Genomic DNA, 22,707 nt, shown 5'->3' on the forward strand with positions numbered 1-22,707 from the left:
TTCTACTGTGCTGCCAGTTCGTGTCTACGGGACCTTAGCATCTGGAGCCAGGATACTTCGCAATTGTCTCCCTTGCAGGGAACTTGAGATCACATGTCATTTTGGAACCTTTGCTGCTACCTGCCAGGTATGTGACTCAATTCTGTCTAAACCTCCACCTTTCAGAAATGGGACACAGAAAATGAGGGCTGAGGAGATAGCACAGCATGGGTTGGTACCATCTTATCAGCTGAACCTGGCTTCAGGATAAGGATGTCAGTGTGACCGAGGGGAGATGCCCGTTCTGGCAGTTCCACCCAAAGAGGAAGGATTCAGACACATCCCATTTCCCCCTCAAGCCATATGAAACCTCACTGAAGATCTCTCCTTGGGATAATTCATCTCCCTTAGAGACCAGGGGTGTAAATACTCTTGTGGACCTATTGAAATAAAACCAAAGCAAGCTGGGGAGCATTAATTAACAGTTTGCAGAGGGCAAAGCATTGCTGTGGGTGCTGGAAAAGGAGAGGGTGCAAGAGTGCAAAAGTCCTACCCCTGGGGTCTTAAAGCTTAGGACACAGGGAATGATAGAAGGGCAAAGCACACACAGCCCAAGCCTACAAAAACAGCAAAAGCAAAATAAAATAATATTTAAAGAGAAACTCAAGAGCTGAAGGACTGGAAATCAAGAAAACATAAATGTTGTTCAGGAGGTGGAGATGCAGGAGGAGAAAACTGGAATGAAGTTGGAGTGTGGCCAGGGAAAAAATGAGAAGGAACAAAGAAAGAAGAGGAAAGATAAACTTGGCTGGATGGTAGCAGCATTTCAGCAGCATTTCTTTGGCATTGGTGTCCACGACCCTTATATCTCCGTTCCCCACCAGCAGAGCTTAACTCTAACCTGGGACCCCCTTTTTGGCCATCCTTACCCTCCCTGGGTCTTCCATCTTCCTCAAATCTGCAACGTGTCCAGTCTCTCACTTTTCCCCAGCAAAACCTCCCCATCAGAAAATGAAGCTAAAATCCATTTCCACTGTGATGTGAATAGCTGAGATCAGAAGGGGTTTCCTCTCAGAGGGGTAAGTGTTTCAACTGCTAAGGGAGGTTGGAAAAGGCAAACTTCTGGCAGCAAACAGGGAGGAGCATGCTCTTTAGAACGGGAAGGGAGCATTCAGCTCTTCTAGTTTCCCTTCAAGAATTCACCAGACGGCTTCCCTCCAATTAAAGGCTTTAAAATCAGCTCCTTGAGTGTTGGAAGCAAAAGTACTATGGGGCATGACCTCCTGCTGGAGAAGATGCTGTTGACAAGGTCTGAGGGAAACACTCGTTTTAAGCTGTTTTATTAGAAGTGGAGTTGTTTGTATTCATTTATTGGTTGGTTAGTCTCGCAGCTGACATCTGGGGACTCAAGCCACTTCTTCAATTGCCGTGAGATACTGTCAGAGTGAGTGCTGCAGTCTGTGACCAGATGGTCCCTAACAGGGGTCGTGAATCGGGGGACAGGAGAACTGAGGTGCACCCAGCCTTGACACAACACTGCTGGTGAGGAAGCTACATCCACAGAAGTGCAGAGCTTGGGAGGGACTTCCCCAGCTCCACCACCTTCCAGCCATGTGTGCAGGGCAAGTCACTTAGCCTCACTCTGCTTCAGTTTTCTTGTCTGTACCTTGGTCCTATGATAATAGTAATAATACTTCTGACATAGGAAAGTTCTGGGTAGATAGTAAGCACTCAATTCATGTTAATTTTTATTATTGCAGACACATGCATGTATGTATGTGTGTTTATGACCTCTTCCACCTGCAGCCTCAGTGACTGAAATCACGAGTGTATCACAACAGAGAACTGCAGTCCTGATAGTAATTCCAGCGTCTGGAACACACAGACTGACTGATACATGGCAGCTTCCTCCTTCCCCAGGAATATGGGACCTTGAATACTGATCCTGCTGTGAGGTGCCCCTTCCCCCAGCTGCAGGCCTCTCTAATGCCCTGTTGCTGCCTTGGGAACACTCAAGTTGTTCCTAGCACAAGTCTCGACTAATTCCTTGCAGTCTGGCCAATCCGTATGGATCCATAAACACCCTCTGAGCTCCCCTTGTTTTGGAAGGCATTAGCTGGTGCTGATGTATCCTTAGAGCTTCACACTCATAGGGCTCTGTGTCCTTTGTTCCTAGTTGGTGGGCCTGTCGCAGACACATTTCTGCTGTCAGTCAAAAGGGTGAAGGGCTAGACTGCCCAGCCTGAGCCTGGGCTCTGGCCCAGGGCCTCTGTTCTGGTGGTTATTGTGTGACAGTATTCCAATAGCTGCTGGCTATCAAAATAGCCAGGCCCCCTTGAAAGGGGATTCCAATCTCCTTCCTTAGGGGCCCCTTCTGATGCATGAATGGAGCTCCCCAACTTAGCCTCTGCTTTCCATGAGGCAAGGCCCCTGACCAGCTGACTCACAGGCCATTGCCTCTCCCTCTGGCAGTGGTCCTGTCAGCCCAGGTCCTTCCAGCACAGAGGTCATTCACGTTGCCTGCCTTCCATCAACTTACCTACACACTTCCTCAGACCATCTTCTGCTACATGACCAACAGTTTTAAAGTCTTTCACATACTGTTAGCTTTCTTTTCATTGTCAACTATTTTATTCTAAGGATTTTGACAGTTTAGGTAAATTAATCAATTGAAAAAGAAAGAAAAAAAATATGACTACCTGAATAGTTGCAGAAAAATAATTTACTAAAACCTAATACGTTTTTCTCTCAACTTTATGAAGCATGATTGACAAATAAAAATAGTATATATTATTTATTTTTTTAAACATATTTATTTACTTGGCTGTGTTGGGTCTTAGTTGTGGCATACAGGATCTTTAGTTGTGGCACATGAACTCTTAGTCGTGGCATGTGGGATCTAGTTCCCTGACCAGGGATTGAACCTGGGCCCCCTGCATTGGCAGTGGAAAATCCTATATACAGGATCACCAGGGAAGCCCCCCAAATTGTATATATTTGTACCATATGAAATCTTGATAAATGCATTCATTGTGAAATAATAATCCCAACCAAACTAATTAACATATCTACCATCTCACATACTTATCTTTTTTGTTTGTTGTGAGAACACTAAAACTTTAATCTTAGCAAAATTTAAGTATACAATGCAGTATTATTAATTATGATCACTGGGCTATACATTAGATCTTCAGAACTTATTCATCTTATATCTGAAAGCTTGTACCATTTGACCAACATGTACCACATTCCCCCATCCTCTTCCTCTGCTAACCATCATTCAACCCTTGGAATTCGGCTTCTTTTTTTTTACTGTAAGCTTTCATATGTAGGATGGATAAACAAAGTCTTACTGTATAGCATAGAGAACTATATTCAATATCCTATGATAAACCATAATGAAAATATTTTTTTAAAAGAAAGTGGATTGAACTTGGGTCTCCTGCATTGCAAGCAGATTCTTTACTGTCTGAGCCACCAGGGAAGTCTCTATAATCCAAACCGTGTGTGTGTTAGTCAGTCGTGTCTGACTCTGTGATCTCATGGACTGTAGCCCACCAGGTTTCTCTGTTCCTGGAATTCTCCAGGCAAGAATACTGGTGTGGATAGCCATTCCTTTCTCCAAGGAATCTTCCCAACCCAGGGATCAAGCCCAGGTCTCCCACATTGCAGGCAGATTCTTTACCATCTGAACCACCAAGGAAGCCCAACACAAACCATAATGGAAATAAATGTTAAAAAAAAAAAGAATGAATCACTTTACTGTACAGCAGTAATTAAGACATTGTAAATCAACTACACGATAAAAAAAGAACTAAAGTCTTTCGTGTAAACCCTGCTGATGATATTACTGATGGTGTGGCTGGGGCTCTGTAGCCACAGGACCCCAGGAATGGGTGCCACCTCGCAGGTCTGTGGTAAAAGGCAAACCAAACAGCAGAGTGGGGTGGCAGACAGAGGGAGAGGAGAGACGGGAATCAGTAGAGTAGAAACTGCCATGGGCCTTTCTGCTCTGGGATGCTATGATGGAGTGAAAGGAGAGGGATGTAGCCTCTAGAAGAAGATGGGGAGCAGAAAGCAGATGTTTGGAAGTTGAGGGCAGAGGGAAGAGCTGATTTTTCTTTAAAGAGTATCCATCTCACCTTGGAGGCTTAACAACCCTCTGAGTTGGATTGGTTTTTTCCATTGTTCAAGTGAAAAAATTAAGATTCAGCAAGTTACATAATCTGCATAAAGTCCCACAACTAAATAGAGGAGATATGTGGGGAGGCTTGTATATTTCCCAAGATGAGCTGGTTACTCAGGCTCACTGATTCTCATATTACATTACCAAAGCTCCCCAAAGGGCATCAGGAATGAAGAGGAAACAGCCCTTGCTTGCACTGGGGCTGGGTCTCTGGGGCCACGGATGGGTATGGGGAGGAATCAATGAGACAGCCCCATCACTGTGGTCTTAAAGATGCCATTGACTCAGTGACAGTCATCAACTGACCTCCTGGGAACTCCACCTGAGGTCTCAGGGCTGGAAAAAGGTGTCCTAGGTGTGGCTGGAGTTAAAAGGCAGCCAGGCGTGCATGCCTCATGTTGATGTATGGCAAAACCAATACAATATTGTAAAGTAATTAAGCTCCAATTAAAATAAATAAATTTATATTTAAAAAAAAAAAAAAGAAAGTGCACTGTGTTTGTTCCTCTGTTTTGTGGATCTGATGTTCCAGGTCAAAGGGAATTGGGAACAGGTTTGGGCCGAGAAAAGGAAAACGCATCTGGGAGTTCTTATAGATTTCCCTTTGTTTGGGCCAAGTCACTGAAACCTAACTCAGCTCCCACACAATGCATGGCTCTATTCCTGGCTCTAAACAATGAGAAGCTCAGAAGCTGCTTCCTCTGGGACCCTTTGGCCCTGACCTGTTGGAGGACTGTGAGTCCAAGCAAGGGTCAACCCCACGACAAGCAATGCTGCCTGTTAAAATTAGAAGCAACTCTCACATCTGGCTATGACTGGAAGAAGCCAGGCACTGGAGCTTGCAAGTCCCCGAAAAAAATAGACTTGAGGCAGTAACAGATGTCAGGCCTGATACGTGGCGCTCTAACTCTACCGCACCACTCCAGTATGTCTTTATCCCTCTGCAGGTGGCCCCCACTTCTGTGGAAAAGTGATGGATTTCTCAGTCTTCCTGAACTCCTACCAGCGAGGATGTCTGCCCAGCAGTCTCTTCTTCCTCACTCACCTGCTCCTCCTCCTCCAGCCCAGGGTGCTGTGCTCAGGTAACGTGTCTAATCTGCATCCCAGACAGCCAGGACCTCAGCGAGCACATCAGCTTCTGCCCACCCCTTCTGCAGGTTATTCCAGGCCTGAGATCTTGCAGCCTTTTACTAGGCTGTCTCAGGGGCTAAAACATAAGCCCTCCATCCCAGCTGTTAAAGAGTCACTGACCCTGAGCACCGTCCAGCCCCACAGTGCTCCTCCACCATCCCTTCAGGGCCCCCATCCCCAACAACTCCACAGCTCACAACCATGGCAGAAAGCATAGTGGGAGGGTGCCAGGAAAGTCTTAGTGGTCTGTACTTAGGCTGAGAGAGTGAAGTCGCTCAGTCGCATCCAACTCTTTGCGACCCCATGGACTGTAGCCTACCAAGCTCCTCTGTCCATGGGATTTTCCAGGCAATAGTACTGGAGTGGATTGCCATTTCCTTCTCCAGGGGATCTTCCCGACCCAGGGATCGAACCCAGATCTCCTGCATTGTAGACAGACACTTTACCGTCTGAGCCACCAGGGAAGTCCACTAGGCTGAACCAGTTGGAAAATATTTTTAACTCCTCTCCTGCGATATAAGCCATAGCTTTTGAAGAACAGAAAGGATCCTGGTCATACCATCTCTCAAGAAAGAAGCAACTAACAGAGAATGTAAACTAATTATGCAAATAGAATTCCCCAACTCCCTGAGCTGGAAACCAGGGATGCTGAAGTGATTGACAAAGCAGTCAGTTGAAGGAAGGTGACAGACATGATATACATGACTGTCCAGCTGTGTGACCAGAGCTGCAAGAGAAATGTACCCAGAGATCTGGGATCACAGCTAAGAGACCAATTTGTTTTTTCCAGAAAGCCAAGAAGGGCCATAGACAGGAGGTACTGTATGAGTAGAACCTTGCAAGAGACAGTCTGTAGGAAGATGACAGATAGAGAGTAAACTGAGGCAGGGTATGCCCAGGAAAAGGGCCAGGCATCAGGCATGGGAGCAGCGACAGCTGGAGAGAACCTCAAGAGGGAAGCTGGTAGGAGCGGTGTCAAGGCTGTACCCAGTAGGCAACAAGGGGTCTCATATGGAGAGAAGAAAGGTGCTCCCATGCTCTATGGGCAAAGTGAAGGATGGGAGGAATTCACAAAGGAAGAATTGGGGGTGGGATTAAGCTGAGCTTTGAAAGAAGGAAAGAAGGAGCACAGAAGCTAGAAAAAAATGACTGAAGGCATGCTGGGCGGAAAGGCACTGCAGCAGGAACAGCAACTCTCATGGAAATTGCAGAAAACAGGGAGTAAAGCAGCCACGTGGAGACATCACTGCAGAGGACAATCAAATGAAAGATCCAGATGAATAAAAATCTCGACAGCAGGATTTGATCTTAGATAGGAAAACCCGTGAGGCAAGAAGCACCCCCCGAGATTACTTTAATATTCTTTGTTATTACAGAAGCTGTGCGTGTACATTATAAAATATTAGAAAATCAAAAAAGTAAAATAAGAAAACAAAAGCAAAAATAAGAAAACATCTATTCGCACCATGCAGAAATGATCACCATCAATAATTTGGTCTTTCTTCTTTCAGATCTTTTATTCTGCACATTTATGCAAATATGTCAATTTTTATTCACATAAGAGGATAGTGTACATTTTTTTTTTTTTTTGCCAAAGATTCCATTTAATTTAATGCCCTGGCCATATTGACACAACCGTCCCCTGAATAATATTGGCAGCTGGTTGGTTCAAACCAGCTACCAGTACCCCACCACACATTTGTATCTGGTTGTAATGTGTCTTGTGTAGTTTTTAACATGGCGCATCCAACTATTTCATGACAATTACTTGCTCAAGAAACAGGATTGGTTCCTGTAGAGTGTTTCACCTTTGTCATTTGAACAGTTCACTGTGGATTTCTGAGCTGCAAAAAACAAACAAATAAACATATTTTTGAGGCACTAAATTACATGGAATCTTTGGCAAAAAAAAAAAAAAAAAACACAAAGCCAACCCACAAAACATGTACATTATCTTATTTGAGGAAAATTAATCTGGGCCATTGTCTGGGATCTTGTCCTAGAGGAGATCAGGGTGGTAGGCCATGAGGAGCCCATTCTGGCACACGTCGGCGATGAAGCGGAATTCTCCTGCCACCTGTCGCCATACCAGGACGCCGAGCACATGGAGATCCTCTGGTTCCGGAGCCAGGCCTCGAACGTGGTGCACCTGTACCGAGAGCAGCAAGAGTTCCACGGCTGGCAGATGAAGCAGTTCCAGAACAGGACCCAACTCATCACGGACGATATCGCAGACGGCAGCGTGACTCTGCGGCTCCACCGCGTAGTCCCCGCCGACCAGGGTCTGTATGGGTGCCGCTTCCTCTCCAGGGACTTCACTGGGGAAGCGACCTGGGAGCTGGAGGTAGCAGGTGCGTGGTCAGTCCCCAACACGGAGGGGAGAAGGATCCATTTGGGAAGAGCTCAAGAGAAGATAGATTGAAAAGCACAGAGAAAGGGAAAATTTCTCTAATTAAAAAAAAAAGAATATTAAAAAATATTCGTCAGTAAATGAATCCCCAAAATGCACACAAAATGGCCCTTAAACAAAGGAAAAGACAATTATTCTACTCACAGTGAGAAAAAGGCAAATTAAAACTAGAGAGAGGTAATTTTTCCCTATCAGACTGACAAACATTCAATAGCTGGACTACACACTCTCGATGGAGGAAGCAGGCCCCTTCTTACTGTGCTGATGGAATTCAAAGTCCTGAACTCCAGCGTAGGGGGATTTGGCAATAGCTAACAGGACTGACTTCCTTTGTGTCTGCCTCTGAACAGCAATTCCACCTCTGGGAGTTGATCCTGGAGATATACCTCCCACAACTCCAATATGAAAGAAAGGCATTTGTATAAATATACATTGTACAGCAGTGCTGCTGCTGTTCAGTCCCTAAAGTCATGTCTAACTCTTTGTGACCACATGGCCTACAGCACATCGAGCTCCTCAGTCCTCCTCAAATTCATGTCCACTGATTCACTGATGCCATCTAACCATCTCATACTGTACCACCCTCTTCTCCTCCTGCCTTCAATCTTTCCCAGCATCAGGGTCTTTTCCAATGAGTCAGCTCCTTGCATCAGGTTGCCAAAGTATTGGAGCTTTAGCTTCAGCTTCAGTCCTTCCAATGAGTACTTAGGGTTGATGGAAACTCCCTAAATGTCCAAGCATAGAAAAAGCAAGATGCAAAAGAAGCTCTATAGCATATTAATTTTTGTGTAAGAAAGGAGAAGAAACATGGCACAAAAGAAACACAGGAAGCTAATGAAATTGGTTACTTAAAGGAGAGGGAGCAATGAGATGCAAAGGATGGAGAAAAGCCTGGGGCTTTTTTGATCTACTTGTTTTTTTTTATAGTATTGATGTTTAAACCATATTAAGGTTTTGCATATTCAAAATATAAAGCTAGTTTACTTGGGTAAAGAGATTTTTAAAAGTATGCATAACAAAGATACTTTAATTCTGGTGGGATTCAAGAGATAGAGAAGGCAATCTATTGAAATTTGGGATGGGGTTAGTCTTCAACCTAGGGGGACGGTCCCTTGCATTATATGGCTGAATACCAGCAGCCTTTCCCTATTTTAAAATGCCCTTCAGAGGTAGTGCTGTCCCCACATGCCATCTACAGTTTAGCCTGTCATTTATGGTCCATGGTGGGCTGCAAGCCCACATGTGTTGAGTGGTCACAGTCACCATGCCTTATGGTGACTGCAAATGGTGACTGGTGACATGAATTTCATGTACATCTGGGAAGGAGCCTGATCTTTCCTACTCTTCCCTGCCTCTCCCAGGACTGGGCTCAGACCCTCATATCTCCATTGAGGGCTTCAAGGAGGGAGGCATTCAGCTAAGGTGCCACTCCAGTGGTTGGTACCCCAAACCGCAGGCTCAGTGGAGAGACCATCATGGACGATGCCTGCCCCCGGAGACTGAAAACATCACTGAGGATGTCCAAGGCCTGTTCAGTCTGGAAACATCTGTGGTTGTCCAAGAGGGGGCCCACAGCAACGTGTCCTGCTCCATTCAGAACCACCTCCTAGGCCAAAAGAAAGAGTTTGTGATCCACATAGCAGGTCAGTGGGTACCAGCTCACCCTCATCTTCTTAGCCTTTAAGTTCTCCGTTTCCATTATTCCTATGTGTCTGAGTGCTCAGTCACTTCAATCGTGTTTGACTCTGTACAACCCGTGGACTGTAGCCTGCCAGGCTCTTCTGTCCCTGGGATTCTCCAGGCAAGAATACTGGAGTGGGTTGCCATGTCCTCCTCCAGGCCATTATCCCCAAAACCATCTATTAGGACACAAGGGCTCTGGAGCTTGGTTGTGTACAGGGCAGGCTGAACTTGATACCTGAAGCCATAATATTTAAAACCTACTAAGAGTACAGTTATTGGGGGGAGGTTCCAGAAAGCCAATATTATTAGACAGCATCATAAGAACCCATGTGTTCCTAATTTTATCCCTCAAACAATATTTATTGAGCACTCACAATGTTCCCCAAACCCCTGCCCTCAGATGCACATTCCATGGGGGAATCAGATGCACAAAAGAGTAAATTATAGCACATGTTCGAAGGTATTAGTGATACAGAGAAACATGAAGCAGGGAAGAGTGCTAAGTATGGTGGGTTGAATATATATACATGGATTTAAAAGTGGTGAATCAGGAAAGAAGACCGTTAGGAATGAGTTGAAAGTGAGGCCATTATCTAGCATCAAAGTTTTGTTATGAGGCCCCCACTGATGGATTTAATGTTCATAGGGATATATATGTGTGTGATACATAGTTCACCCAAAATTCACCCGGTAATTGGGTAACTGGTAACATCTGTGTTAGCTAATTGCTTCTCTGCAAAGGGGAAAGATAGCTCTTATCTCAGTGACAAGCATGTAGCTACCGCTTGGAGCCAGGTGCCTAAGTGAACCTCCCAAGAGGCCTGGCGATAGGTGTGCTTTCTTCTTGATGTTTCCATTTCAAAGAGATGGCTCTGAGCTCCTTAAGAAAATCATTCCTGGATTGTAAAGCTGGAAGATCCTTATATAACTTTCAGAGAGATTTATATACATCTTAAAGGAATGTACGTGCTAAGTCACTACAGTCGTGTCCGATTCCTTTTGACCCCATGAACTGTGGTCTGCTGGGCTCCTCTGTCCATGGATTTTCCAAGCAAGAATACTGGAGTGGCTTGCCATTTCCTCCTCCAGGAGATCTTCCTGACCCAGGGACTGAAGCCATCTCTTGCATCTCCTGCACTGGCAGTCAGCTTCTTTTTTTTTTAACCAGTTTTTTCTTTTTTAAAATTAATTAGTTTATTTTAATTCGGGGATAATCACTTTACAATATTGTGATGTTTTTGCTACACATCAACATGAATCAGCCACAGGTATATGTGTCCCCCCCATCCTGAACCCCCCTCCCACCTCCCTCCCACCGTATCCCTCTGGTTGTCCCAGAGCACCAGCTTTGGGTGCCCTGCTTCATGCATCGAACTTGTACTGGTCATCTATTTTATGTATGGTAATGAACATGCTTCAGTGCTATTCTCTCAAATCATCCCACCCTCACCTTCTCCCACTGAGTCCGAAAGTTTGTTCTTTACATCTGTGTCTCCTCATGTAGGATCACCAGTACCATCTTTGTAAATTCCATATGCATGCATTAATATACAGTATTTGTTTTTTGACTTAACTTCACTCTGTATAATAGGCTCCAGGTTCATCCAGTTCATTAGAACCGACTCAAATGCATTCCTTTTTAAAGCTGAGTAATGTGAGTTTGAGTGAACTCTGGGAGTTGGTGATGGATAGGGAGGCCTGGCGTGCTGCAATTCATGGGGTCACAAAGAGTCAGACATGACTGAGCAACTGAACTGAACTGAACTGAATATTCCATTGTGTATATGTACCACGCTTCTTTATGCATTCATCTACTGATGGACATCTAGGTTGCTTCCATGTCCTAGCTATTGTAAATAGTGCTACAGTGAACGCGTGCAGGGTACGTGTGTTTCTTTCAGTTCTTTCAGTCCTCAGGGTTTATGTCCAGTAGTGGGATTCCTGGGTCATATGGCAGTTCTATTCCCATTTTTTTTTTAAGGAATCTTCACACTGTTCTCCATAGTGATGGTACCAGTTTGCATTCCCACCAACAGAGCAAGAGGTTTCGCTTTTCTTCACACCCTCTCCAGCATATATTGTTTGCAGACTTTTTGATGTTGGTCATTCTGACTGGTGTGAGATGATACCTCATTGTGGTTTTGATTTGGATTTCTCTAACAATGAGTGATGTTGAGCATCTTTTCATGTGTTTATTAGCTATTGGTATGTCTTTGGAGAAATGTCTGTTTAGGTCTTTTGCCCACTTTTTGATTGGGTTATTTGTTTTTCTGGTATTGAGATGCATGAGCCGCTTGTATAGTTTGGAGATTAATTCTTTGTCAGTTATTTCATTTGCTATTATTTTCTCCCATTCTGAGGGCTATCTTTTCACCTTGCTTATAGTTTCCTTCTTTGTGCAAAAGCTTTTAGGTTTAATTAGGTCCCATTTGTTTATTTTTGTTTTTATTTCCATTACTCTGGGAGATGGGTCATAGAGGATCTTGCTGTGATTTATGTCAGAGAGTGTTAGCAGTTGAGTTCTTTGCCAGTAGTGCCACCTGGGAAGCACTTGAAGGGATAGAGAAAGAATTTATAAATTTTCTAAAGGAAACAGTGTAAGAGAAGGGGAAGGGGAATCTCGCTTGCTTTTTTGCACAAATTTTTAAATTTGTGTTTAACCTTGACAAAGGGTGTTGGTCACGTGGATTTCTGCAAGGAGACTATTTAGGTAGAGGGAACAGCAAGTGCAAAGGTCCTGAGATGGAAATGTGCATAGCAACTGGAAGAGCTGGAAAGATGCAGGAAAGGCTGGAACAGAGAGCAAGATGGAGATCACAGGTCATCAAGGCTTAGGACTCTGAGCTCTTTACCTCCTAGGTCAGTGCTTCAAAAACCATCTGTGGTGAAGAACCAGTCCTTTGTGGCTCAATACTTTTACCAAATAATAAAAACACACTGCTAAAAAAAGGAAATTAAAAACCAACCAAAACAACACATTATGTTAAGTGAAACAAAGACAAACACAAAAGGACAAATATTGTATGATTCTACTTATATGAGGTACCCAGCATCATCAATTCATAGAGATGAAAAGCAGAATAGAAGTTACCAGAGGCTGGATGGGAAGATTGGGGAGTTAGTGTTTAATGGGTACAGACTCTCAGTTTGGGACAATTAAAAAAAGTACTGCTGGTGTTGGCTGCACAACCATGTTGGTGTACTTTTTTTTTTTTTTTTGGGCCATGCCACAATGGCTTGCAGGATCTTAGTTCCTCAACCAGGGATTGAACTCAGTGGACTGCCAGGGAATTTCCAGCATGAATGTACTTATGCCACTGAACTATAAATTTAAAATGGTTAAGATAGTAAATTTTGTGTTATGTTTATTTTACTACAATTAAAAAAATTAAAAACCATTGAGATCAAAACACCAATTTCATTGTCTTCAACAGACATAAAATTATTCTATCGAATTTCCACAAGAGTTTCTAGAGGATTGCTGTATTTCTTTACCGTCTGGCCACTGTCTCTGTAGGCTCTGCACCACACTCTGCTTCTGGGAAGATCCTCCTTAGGATGCCTGGAGTGGGAAGAGGGGAACTGTCAGTCAACCCTACATGGCTTTGCTAACAATTCTTGCAAAGATGTGATGAGAAGTAGAAGCCAGGTGTTTGCATGAAGGGCAATATGACACATGGATTTGTCAGAGCAATCAGTTCAGTTCAGTTTAGTCGCTCAGTTTTGTCTGACTCTTTGTGACCCCATGGACTGCAGGACGCCAGGCTTCCCTGTCCATCACCAACTCCCAGAGCTTACTCAGACTCATGTCCACCAAGTCAGTGATGCCTTCCAACCATATCATCCTCTGTTGTCCCCTTCTGCTCCCTTCAATCTTTCCCAGCATCAGGGTCTTTTCCAATGAGTCAGTTCTTTGGCATCAGATGGCCAAAGTATTGTAGTTTCAACTTTAGTATCAGTCCTTCCAATAATATTCAGGACTGATTTCCCTTAGGATGGACTGGTTGGATCTCCTTGCAGTCCAAGGGCCTCTCAAGAGTCTTCTCCAACACAACAGTTGAAAAGCATCAATTCTTCTGCGCTCAGCTTTCTTTATAGTCCAACTCTCATATTCATAATGACTACTGGAAAAACCATAGCTTTGACTAGATGGACCTTTGTTAGCAAAATAATGTCTCTGCTTTTTAATATGCTGTCTAGGTTGGTCATAACTTTTCTTCCAAGGAGCAAACGTCTTTTAATTTCATGGCTGCAGTCACCATCTGCAGTGACTTTGGAGTCCAAAATGATAAAGTCTCTCACTGTTTCCATTGTTTCCCCATCCATTTGCCATGAAATGATGGCACTGGATGCCATGATCTTCGTTTTCTGAATGTTGAGTTTTAAGCTACCTGTTTCACTCTCCTCTTTCACTCTCATCAAGAGGCTCTTCAGTTCCTCTTCACTTTCTGCCATAAGGGTGGTGTCATCTGCATATCTGAGGTTATTGATATTTCTCCCAGCAATCTTGATTCCAGCCTGTGCTTCTTCCAGCCCGGTGTTTCTCATGATGTATTCTGCATGTATGTTAAATAACAGGGTGACAATATACAGCTTTGACGTACTCCTTTCCCAATTTGGAACCAGTCTGTTGTTCCATGTCCAGTTCTAACTGTTGCTTCTTGACCTGCATACAGATTTCTCAAGAGGCAGGTCAGGTGGTCTGGTATTCCCATCTCTTTCAGAATTTCCCATAGTTTTTCAGAGCAATAGGTAGCAATTATTCACTGAGTTTCAGATATCAACACCCTGATTTCTAATTTTCTTAGATGTAAAGCAAGAGTGAGAAGTAGAAGGAGGTCAGGGCTGTGGTCACATAAGTTCTAAGATAAAGGACTGGGCAGAGCCCATCAGCTCCTTGCTTTTATATCCCTCAGTTTGCAGTATTTTCCCCTCTGTGCTGAGCAAGTTCAAGTTTCTACTCTTCCTCAGATGCTACCTCTCCTGAGCACCATGCAATAGCTTTCATGTCCATTTTACAGATGGCTGTGGTGGGGCCTGGGCTTCCCAGGTGGCTCAGTGGGAAAAGAATCTGCCTGCAATGTAGGAGACATATGAAATGTGGGTTCAATCGCTGGGTATGAAGATCCACCGGAGGAGGGCATGGCAACCCACTCCAATATTCTTGCCTGGAGAATCCCATGGACAAAGGAGCCTGGTGGGCTACAGTTGATGGGGTTGCAAAGAGTTAAACACATAATTGAAGTGGCTAAGCATGCATACAGACATGGTAGGGCCCAGAAAGGGCCAACCAGTTGCTAGAGAGATTTTCTGACCTACAATGTCTGGACCAGTCTTCTCACTTAGTATTTAGTGATGAGTGCGGTGTTTTCCAGATGTGTTTTTACCTGGAACCTCTCCCTGGAAGAGAGCTTTCCTTGGGACTCTGGTGGGCCTGCCGCTCCTTCTGGCTCTCCTCATGATGCTGGTGCTGTACTTCTTTCGGAAGCAACGGAAGTCCCAAGGTACCAGGCAGTCAGGGGGCTGCCCTCCTGGAACTGGCTTTGCCCAGGAGAAAAGTGGTGGAGGCGGCCATGTGGTGGGGCGGGGAAGGCCACTGCTGAGGGGCCATCTTGCCCGGCGGCAGGGCAGGAATGGGACACGGGAAACAGGTAAAGTAGTGCATGCACTGATCTCTGCTCCCCTTTTTCCTTCCTTTCAGAAAAGCTGAAGAAGCAGGCAGAGAAAGACAAAGGTAAGCGGGAAGACAGACGGGCTTTTTACCCACATCTCTGAGGGCACTGGGTCAAGAAGACAAGTAGGGCACATAGGGTTAGGGGAGTTTGGGAGGGGGCAGAGAAGGATTGGGGCAGAGGTTTACTTTCACTTCTCTTGCCTTGGAGCCTGTTCCTCTCCCATGTCCAGCTCAAACTGGCTCTCCAGAGCATGTGGGTTCCAAGTCTGTGCACTTTGGAGAAGCAAGCCCTCAGTGATGGATGGAAATTTTTCTCTATTCTTTGTTTCTTTCTCCAGGGAAACTCACAGCGGAGCTGGGTAAGTTCTGGGTGCCATGCCCATTGTGCTGGTGGTGGGCTAGGGGGGTAACCCATGGCAGAAACAGGGGTTCAGTGATTTTAGGCCCCCTTTGGAGAGGACTGAATCACAGTGATCTAATTCTATATCCAGCCCTCTGCGTATCCTGTCTTTCTCCTCCCAAATGGACTTGTGCACACCTGCCAAGGAATTATGACTTAAGAATTTCTGGATAGATTTTCCCAGGCCCTCTGCTGCAAATTATATGATTCAGTTACAGTTCCACGGTTAAAGGTCTCCTCCTTCTGGTTTATCTTCCTAGGATAGCCTTCTCTTTTTAAAGCAAATGTCACTGAGAAAGAAGGCATCTGTAATTCGCACCAAAGTGAAAGTAATTTATCAAATCCACTTTTCTCCCCAGGGGGATTCAGCACCTTGAAACCATGTTGGGGGAGGAGGAAAGGGTGAATTCAAAGGATGAGGGGATGGAGGAGAAGGCCACAATGGGTAGGGGAAGACCCTGAGAACCACTTTGTCTGCCCCAGAAAAACACCAGGCAAAATAGTGAAGTAGAAGCTTGTTTTGCAGTCTACCTAGCCATGCAGGGAAAAACAAACAAAAGACAATTGACCAAACAATAACAAAACAGCATAAGTCATTAACACTATAGTCTGAATTAGTGCATATCATTGCCTTTCCTAGTCTTAACTTTTAAAAGATGGCATAGAGTAGAGAACTCAGAGGAATGCATTTCTGGTGGCAAAATATCAGAGTCTTGGTATCTTGCCAGGGGAAATAATTGAGTGTGATATCCACCTGGTTTTTTAAAATAATAACTGGTAAGTGACCTTGAGGTTCATGCAGGATGTGCCCTGTGCCTGGTTTTACACAGGGACTTCCTCCCTAGGAAAAGCTTGCAGTTTCAGGGCAAATGTTTTCCCTTCCCAGCCCTGTGCAGATTTCTGCCGTAGAGCAAAGAATAGGGTGAGGAGTAAGAAGCTTGCAGATGGGTGATGCAGCACCTAAAACAGGATTGGAATGAATAATAGTTTAAGACTATGAAACCTTGTCTCAGTGACCTAACTGCCTTGTGAAGGTGGTTTCACTCATCCAAATGCTTATATTTTCTCTGTGGATTCTGCTTACAGGGAAGCTTCAAGTAGAGCTGGGTAAGTGAGTTTCCCCTGCCCAGAACTATCTCTTCTTGTCTATCTGGTTATCTGTAAATGTGCTTCTGATCTCCCAAGCAGGTATGACGGCCAGATTGGAACCCTGCTGGCTGGGTGGGTGGCAGGAAAAGGGGGAGTGGAGCAGGGGTGGGTGCAAAATTTGATGTATGAACAAGGAGGCTGAAGGGACTTTGTTCTAATTCTGCTTTTCCTTGGCTACTTCAGACTGGAGAAGGGCTGAAGGCCAGGCTGGTGAGTGAAGCCCATGTTTCTCCCACTGTCCACTTTATGTCTCCGCATCCTAGTCACCTGCTCTAACCAACTATGCTTCATTCTGATTTATCCCATTTGCTACACACATGTATTAATCTATGTCACTCGGTATAGGCTATATTTGACTTTGACTTTTATATTTATGTTTACATTGCCCTGAGGTGGAGAAGGCAATGGCACCCCACTCCAGTACTCTTGCCTGGAAAATCCCCTGGATGGAGGAGCCTGGTGGGCTGCAGTCCATGGGGTCACCAGGAGTCGGATACGACTGAGTGACTTCACTTTCACTTTTCACTGTCATGCATTGGAGAAGGAAATGGCAACCCACTCCAGTGTTCTTGCCTGGAGATTCCCAGGGACGGGGGAGCCTGTGGGCTGCCGTCTATGGGGTCACACACAGTCAGACACGACTGAAGTGACTTAGCAGCAGCAGCAGAGGTGTAAGCATACAGTAAATCATTGGTGCCAATCCTGGTTGCACATCAGAATCACCTAGATTCCTGGTGTCTGCCCTCAAAGACTCTCACCTGTGGTTCTGGAATGGGCATGCTACCTTACATGTAAATATTTGTCCCTGTACCTTCTTCCATTTCCCCCGTAAAACAGCCAGTAATGTGTATCTTTATTTTGTATGTATTCTTGCAAGAGGTGAAATTTCTGTTTTGTGCACATACACTGTAGTTACTGTAAAGATATTTATGGTCTCATGCTGATCTCACTTGCTTTTCTCACTCATCACTGTGCTTTAATATCTATCCCTGCTGCCACATGTAACTCTAGTCTGTATCCCCTTGCTGCAGAGCACTCCATTTGAGCCAGCCATCCTCCTGGAGTAGACATCCAGCCTTCTAACTCCATATCACTATAGACCACTAGTGCTGAATAAATTGTTTTCTGGCCCTGTGTGGAGATTTCTCTAAGAGGAGAAGTGCTGGTCCACTAGGGATGTTTCACTAAGTGGGATAGAAGGATTCCTGAAAGTAGCACCATCATCCCATGCCAGCAGTGCATGGAAGCTCCATGAGCCCACATCTCTTGTGAGCCAGCTTTCTAAGCTTGCCAGTCAATGGAGCTGAGTAATTATTCTTTGGGTTTGCACTCAACTGAGCACTAAGAAATCTGAGCATTTCTTTACATGCTAGCTGGCTTTTGGGCTTCCTCTTCTGAAAATTGCCAGTTCGTGTCCTTTGCCTATTTTCCATACGTTGTTGCTATCTTTTTCTTGTTGATTCACAGGACAGGGCTGGTGTCAGTGCTGGGGAATGGAGCCTTTGGGCTTGCAGGCATCCTTCATGCAATATTATTATTATTATATAATATATATGATATTAATCTCTCATTGTTATCACACATTGTGAATTCCTTCTTCTCTTCTGTTATCTGCTATTAGCTTTGTCCAATGGTGCCCCTTATTGAAAATAATTAGTTCTGATAAAATATAATTTATCACACTTTTACTTTATGGTTTGTGACTTTTAGCTTTTGTTGGAGATCTTCTTCACATTTAGGTCACAAATCTAGTCTCCTACATTTTCTTCTATTCACTTTATATGTTATGTGTAAGTTTTTTATCCATCTGAAATTTACCTTTTTATGTGGTGTTAGACAAGAATCCAGTGATTTTTCTCATATAAAGAGTTAGCTTTCCCAGTGCCGCTTGCTACACACTATCTGTGGCTTACCCATCAATGTGGACATCACCGTTAGTGCATACTCAGTTGCCATGTCTTGATGGGTCTGCCTCTTGGTCACCTATTACCTTGGTTTTTAAAGTACCTGAAAGTACAAGTTCTCCTCCATTTCCCCTTCCTTTTTAAAGTTTGTGGACCTTTTAAAAATATAAATTTTAGGATAAATTTATGAAGTTCCCCAAAACATCCAAAAGTAGTTTTAGCTGGGATTGGTTTGAATTTACAGCTAAATTTAGGGAGGATTGACAACTGTATAGATTTGAGTTATTCTATGCAAGAGCTCTAGATTTGTGAAGTTCTACTGGTTATTCTGATGCAAAATCAGGGTTGAAAAACTCCATATAAATTTATGGAGCTCTGAAAACATCTTCTACTGTTTCTGCATTTTGTGACTTTGGTGTTCTCTGCTGTAATATAGGACGAGATAAAACAAAACAGAAATCCACACAGTAAGAAAGAGAGCAAGTCAGGGCGTCCAAAGGATGTTTTAGAACAGGAGCCAAGCTCAGCTGGGCCTCCTGGGGACTAAGCCAGTCAGAAATGGAGGCTTTGTTTCCATCCTTCAAGGCATCCCAACTGCCTATATTGGTTCTCTTTGCTCACATACTCTGTCATCCCACTATCCAGCACCACCTCAGCCTGTACACAGCTTTGGCATAAGCCAGCACTGGCACCAGCCTCCCTGCCCAATCCCAAATTCCTGGGAAGATGCCATGGTGGACCCAGGCTAGTCTGGGTCCAAACAAGTTATCATGATGGAGATGAGATTACTCAGTTTACAGGCATCCTTCATGCATCTTAAGGCTCCCTCAAGGTTCCAGAGTTACTGACTCAGATCTCTGAGTCTCTTTTTCTTCTCTGTTTGGTTTCAGAGTGGAGAGCAGCTCAACGACATGCAGGTAACTGAAGCCAGGGAACTGTATCTTGTGAATTAGGTTGGCTGAATCTTAATCAGAAGGGAGGTCTCCAGAACTGAGATTAGAGGAAGGGTCATTCCAGGAGCCATGGATGGAGCCTGCATACAACTCACAAGCTCACTTGCACACACACGCGACATGACATGTATGCCTGCACACATACATGCTCATATGCACAAATGTGATTGCACTCACACATGCACACATTTGTGTGCACTCTGATGCTCCCACATGCATATAACTTTCTGGGTTTTACTAGATTTGTTTCCATCTGGCAGAACTTCTCACATTATCTGACAGAGGGATCCTTGGGGTCCCTGTCCATCAAATGAGTGTGATTTGGGGGTGGAGGGGGAATGGGTTGCTGGAGTGCAGGGTACTGGACTAGATGATCCCAGGGGTCCCCTTCAGTTTTAAAATCCTAACATTGCTGTACAACAGAGGCCCAGAGCTCACTAGTGATCTCAAGGTCACACTGAGTGATAAGAGCAGCCAGGAAGAACAAGTCCTAAGCTCCTTCCCATTGACTGGGCATGTGTGCTAAGTCACTCCAGTCGTGTAGGACTCTTTGCCACCCTATGGGCTGTAGCCGTCAGACTCCTCTGTCCATGGGATTCTCCAGGCAAGAATACTGGAGTGGGTTGCCATGCCCCCCTCCAGGGGCTCTTCCTGACCCAGGGATCAACCCCTCTCGCTTATGTGTCGGGCTTTGGCAGACGGGTTCTTTACCACTATCACTACCTGGGGAGCCCTCTTGTGGCCCAGGTCTTGGGAAAAGTGAGCCCGCCTCCATTCCCACAAACCTCCCTCATTTGCTATCTGTGCTCTGTATGGCACCATGGAATTCAAGAGCCTTCTGGTTAAGGAAGGAAATGAATTCCTCTTATCACTTTCAAAAGCTAGGGAGTGACTTTCATGCTTCTTCAGTCCCAGGGTGGTGGGAGGAGGGGCTTCAGGAGAGGGGTAACTATTCCACCGATTGCTCCATCGGGAGAACTAGACGTTTGCCTATCAGGGGAGGGGACAGGGATGTGGGTGCGGGCCGAACCGTCCCTGGCGGGCACTGACCCTGTGCCTTTGCGCAGTGGATGTGACCCTGGATCCTGGCTCCGCCCACCCCAGCCTGGAGGTCTCCGAGGATGGCAAAAGCGTGTTCTCACGCAGGACTGCGCTGGGGTCAGAGAACCCTCAGTGGTTCTCTGAGCAGACGTGCGTCCTGAGCCGGGAGTGCTTCTCCACTGGCCGCCACTACTGGGAGGTGCACGTGGGCCGCCGCAGCCGCTGGTTTCTTGGTGTGTGTCTGGCAGCGGTGCCAAGTGCAGGGCATGCTCGCATGAGCCCGGCGACTGGCTACTGGGTGATGGGGCTGTGGAACAGCTGTGAGTACTTCGTCCTAGACCAGCACCGCGTCCCGCTCAGCGTGCGCGTGCCGCCCCGCTGCGTGGGCATCTTTCTGGATGTTGAGGCTGGAAAGCTGTCCTTCTTCAACGTATCCGACGGCTCCCACATTTTCACCTTCACCGACACCTTCTCGGGGATGCTCTGCGCATATTTCAGGCCTAGAGCCCACGATGGCAGCGAACACCCAGATCCGCTCACCATCTGCCCATTACCAGTTGGTAAGAAACGCGTCCTCGAAGAGGAGGACAGTGACGCCTGGTTACAACCCAATGAGTCCTCGAACCCTGCCCTGGGCCTGTGGTGAAGTGCTTTCGTGGCCACTGGACTGGGTCCTGGGCGGCTTCCTGGATACCCAGCTGGCGCTATGCTCTTCTGCTTCCTGTAAAGCCAACAGACACACTAACCTCACTGTCTGCCCCAGAATGTCGGCAAAGGCCAAAAGGCTCAGCAGAAAGGGGGCAAAGAGAGACCTTTGCCTATGTAGATGTGAATGTGTACATGTATGAATATGATTTTTTCTTTTTTTTTCTTTTTTTTTTTTTTAAAGAAAGACAATTCCAAACCTTATCTGTGTGTGTTGTAGGATTGAGCAGGTGAGTAAACATATATTCATGTTGCTAGGAGTCACAGTGTTCACTGTGAAGACATGAAAGAAACTGGAATGGGGAAAAAAGAGGAGAAAATTCATCAGATAAGATTGGGGTATCAGTTAATTTCTGTATTTTAATATTTTTGTATGTATTTTCTAGCTCTACAAAGGTCTGGAAACAATGACACTTCATAAGCAACAAGTTCACCTAAGGCTCAGATGCTAGTTTTCACTGCCAATTAGCACCAAAATGAACTTGGAGAAGTGGTGAGAGTAGAGAACATCTTTTGCTTTTATGTTCAAGAATGCTCAAAAACGGATGGGAACATAGCAAAAAGACATTGGAACTAGGTGAAAGGGGCTCCATTGACCAATTATAGGAGAATTTGAACATTAAAATGAATAATGACAAGAATTGCCCAAGAAGAGGTCAATTCACTGTGTGCTGAGAGGTTTCTTTAGCCAGAGACAAGAGATACAAAAAGAAAAAAAAGCCCACAAAACAAACAACAAAATATAAAAACATAAAACAAGACATAAGGGAAAGGAGAGAATGAAAGAATAATTGTGAACTCGAGGTTTTTACTATGAAATAGAAGCATATTGTTGTTAAATAGACAGATGTGATAGAGTTCCTAGCTCTGTCTACACTGAGGGCTTAGAAAAAACAATACCCCTGTACCAATGAACATGTATAGCACTGAGATCTTAGTTTTTAGTTACTATTTACTACCGAAAGGAACCGAGGCTCTTTGGAGAAATGGTGCACTTCAGGGCTGGCACAGGGAAAATACATGGTGAGATTCTGATCTATACTAGGAAATTTATTTGGTTTTTGACATAGATTTTAGAACAGAGCTCTTAAACCCTTGAAACTTTCTAAAATATAAGAGTTGTAAGGATGTCTTTGGATATTCATAACAAGCCCTTTTAACCACACCTGAATTTATATTACTGAGACAATTTTTAGAAAGCCAGTAAGGATGAGGCTGGTTGCCATGGGAACCAACTGTGTGACCAGAGGGTTGTAACTTAGCCCTACCCTACCCACCTACCTCAAAGAGGGAAAAGGGGCTGGAGATTGAGTTCAACCACCAAGCACCAATGATTTAACCAGTCATGCCTATGTGATGAAAACTTTCCATAAAACCCCAAAAGGACTCGGTTCAGAGAGCTTTCAGGCTGGTGAACACTGGAGATGCCGGGAGAGAGGTGCTCAGAGAGATAAAGGAAGAAGCTCTGTACCCCTCCCACATACCTTCTTCT

General features: G+C 44.9%; 1 protein-coding gene across 3 annotated transcripts; it reads left to right on the top strand.

Annotated features, from left to right (window-relative positions):
- On the top strand, positions 1–22,707 carry BTNL9 (butyrophilin like 9). Of its 3 annotated transcripts, XR_011145363.1 has the most exons (12): positions 1–127; positions 5,113–5,247; positions 7,300–7,647; positions 9,068–9,349; positions 14,765–14,893; positions 15,091–15,123; positions 15,402–15,422; positions 16,550–16,570; positions 16,796–16,822; positions 19,407–19,433; positions 20,537–21,445; positions 21,602–22,707. XR_011145363.1 is itself a non-coding variant. In XM_068979481.1 (11 exons), exons 1-11 carry the CDS (start codon positions 94–96, stop codon positions 21,154–21,156), a joined length of 1,677 nt encoding a protein of 558 aa, XP_068835582.1. In that variant the 5' UTR covers positions 1–93; the 3' UTR covers positions 21,157–22,707. The 3 variants fall into 3 exon arrangements, 2 of the variants coding, with proteins under 2 accessions (XP_068835582.1, XP_068835583.1); XM_068979481.1 differs by having other exon boundaries at positions 20,537–22,707; XM_068979482.1 differs by lacking the exon at positions 20,537–21,445.

The sequence above is a fragment of the Capricornis sumatraensis genome, chromosome 9 (assembly GCF_032405125.1).
Source record: "Capricornis sumatraensis isolate serow.1 chromosome 9, serow.2, whole genome shotgun sequence".
Lineage (NCBI taxonomy): Eukaryota > Metazoa > Chordata > Mammalia > Artiodactyla > Bovidae > Capricornis > Capricornis sumatraensis.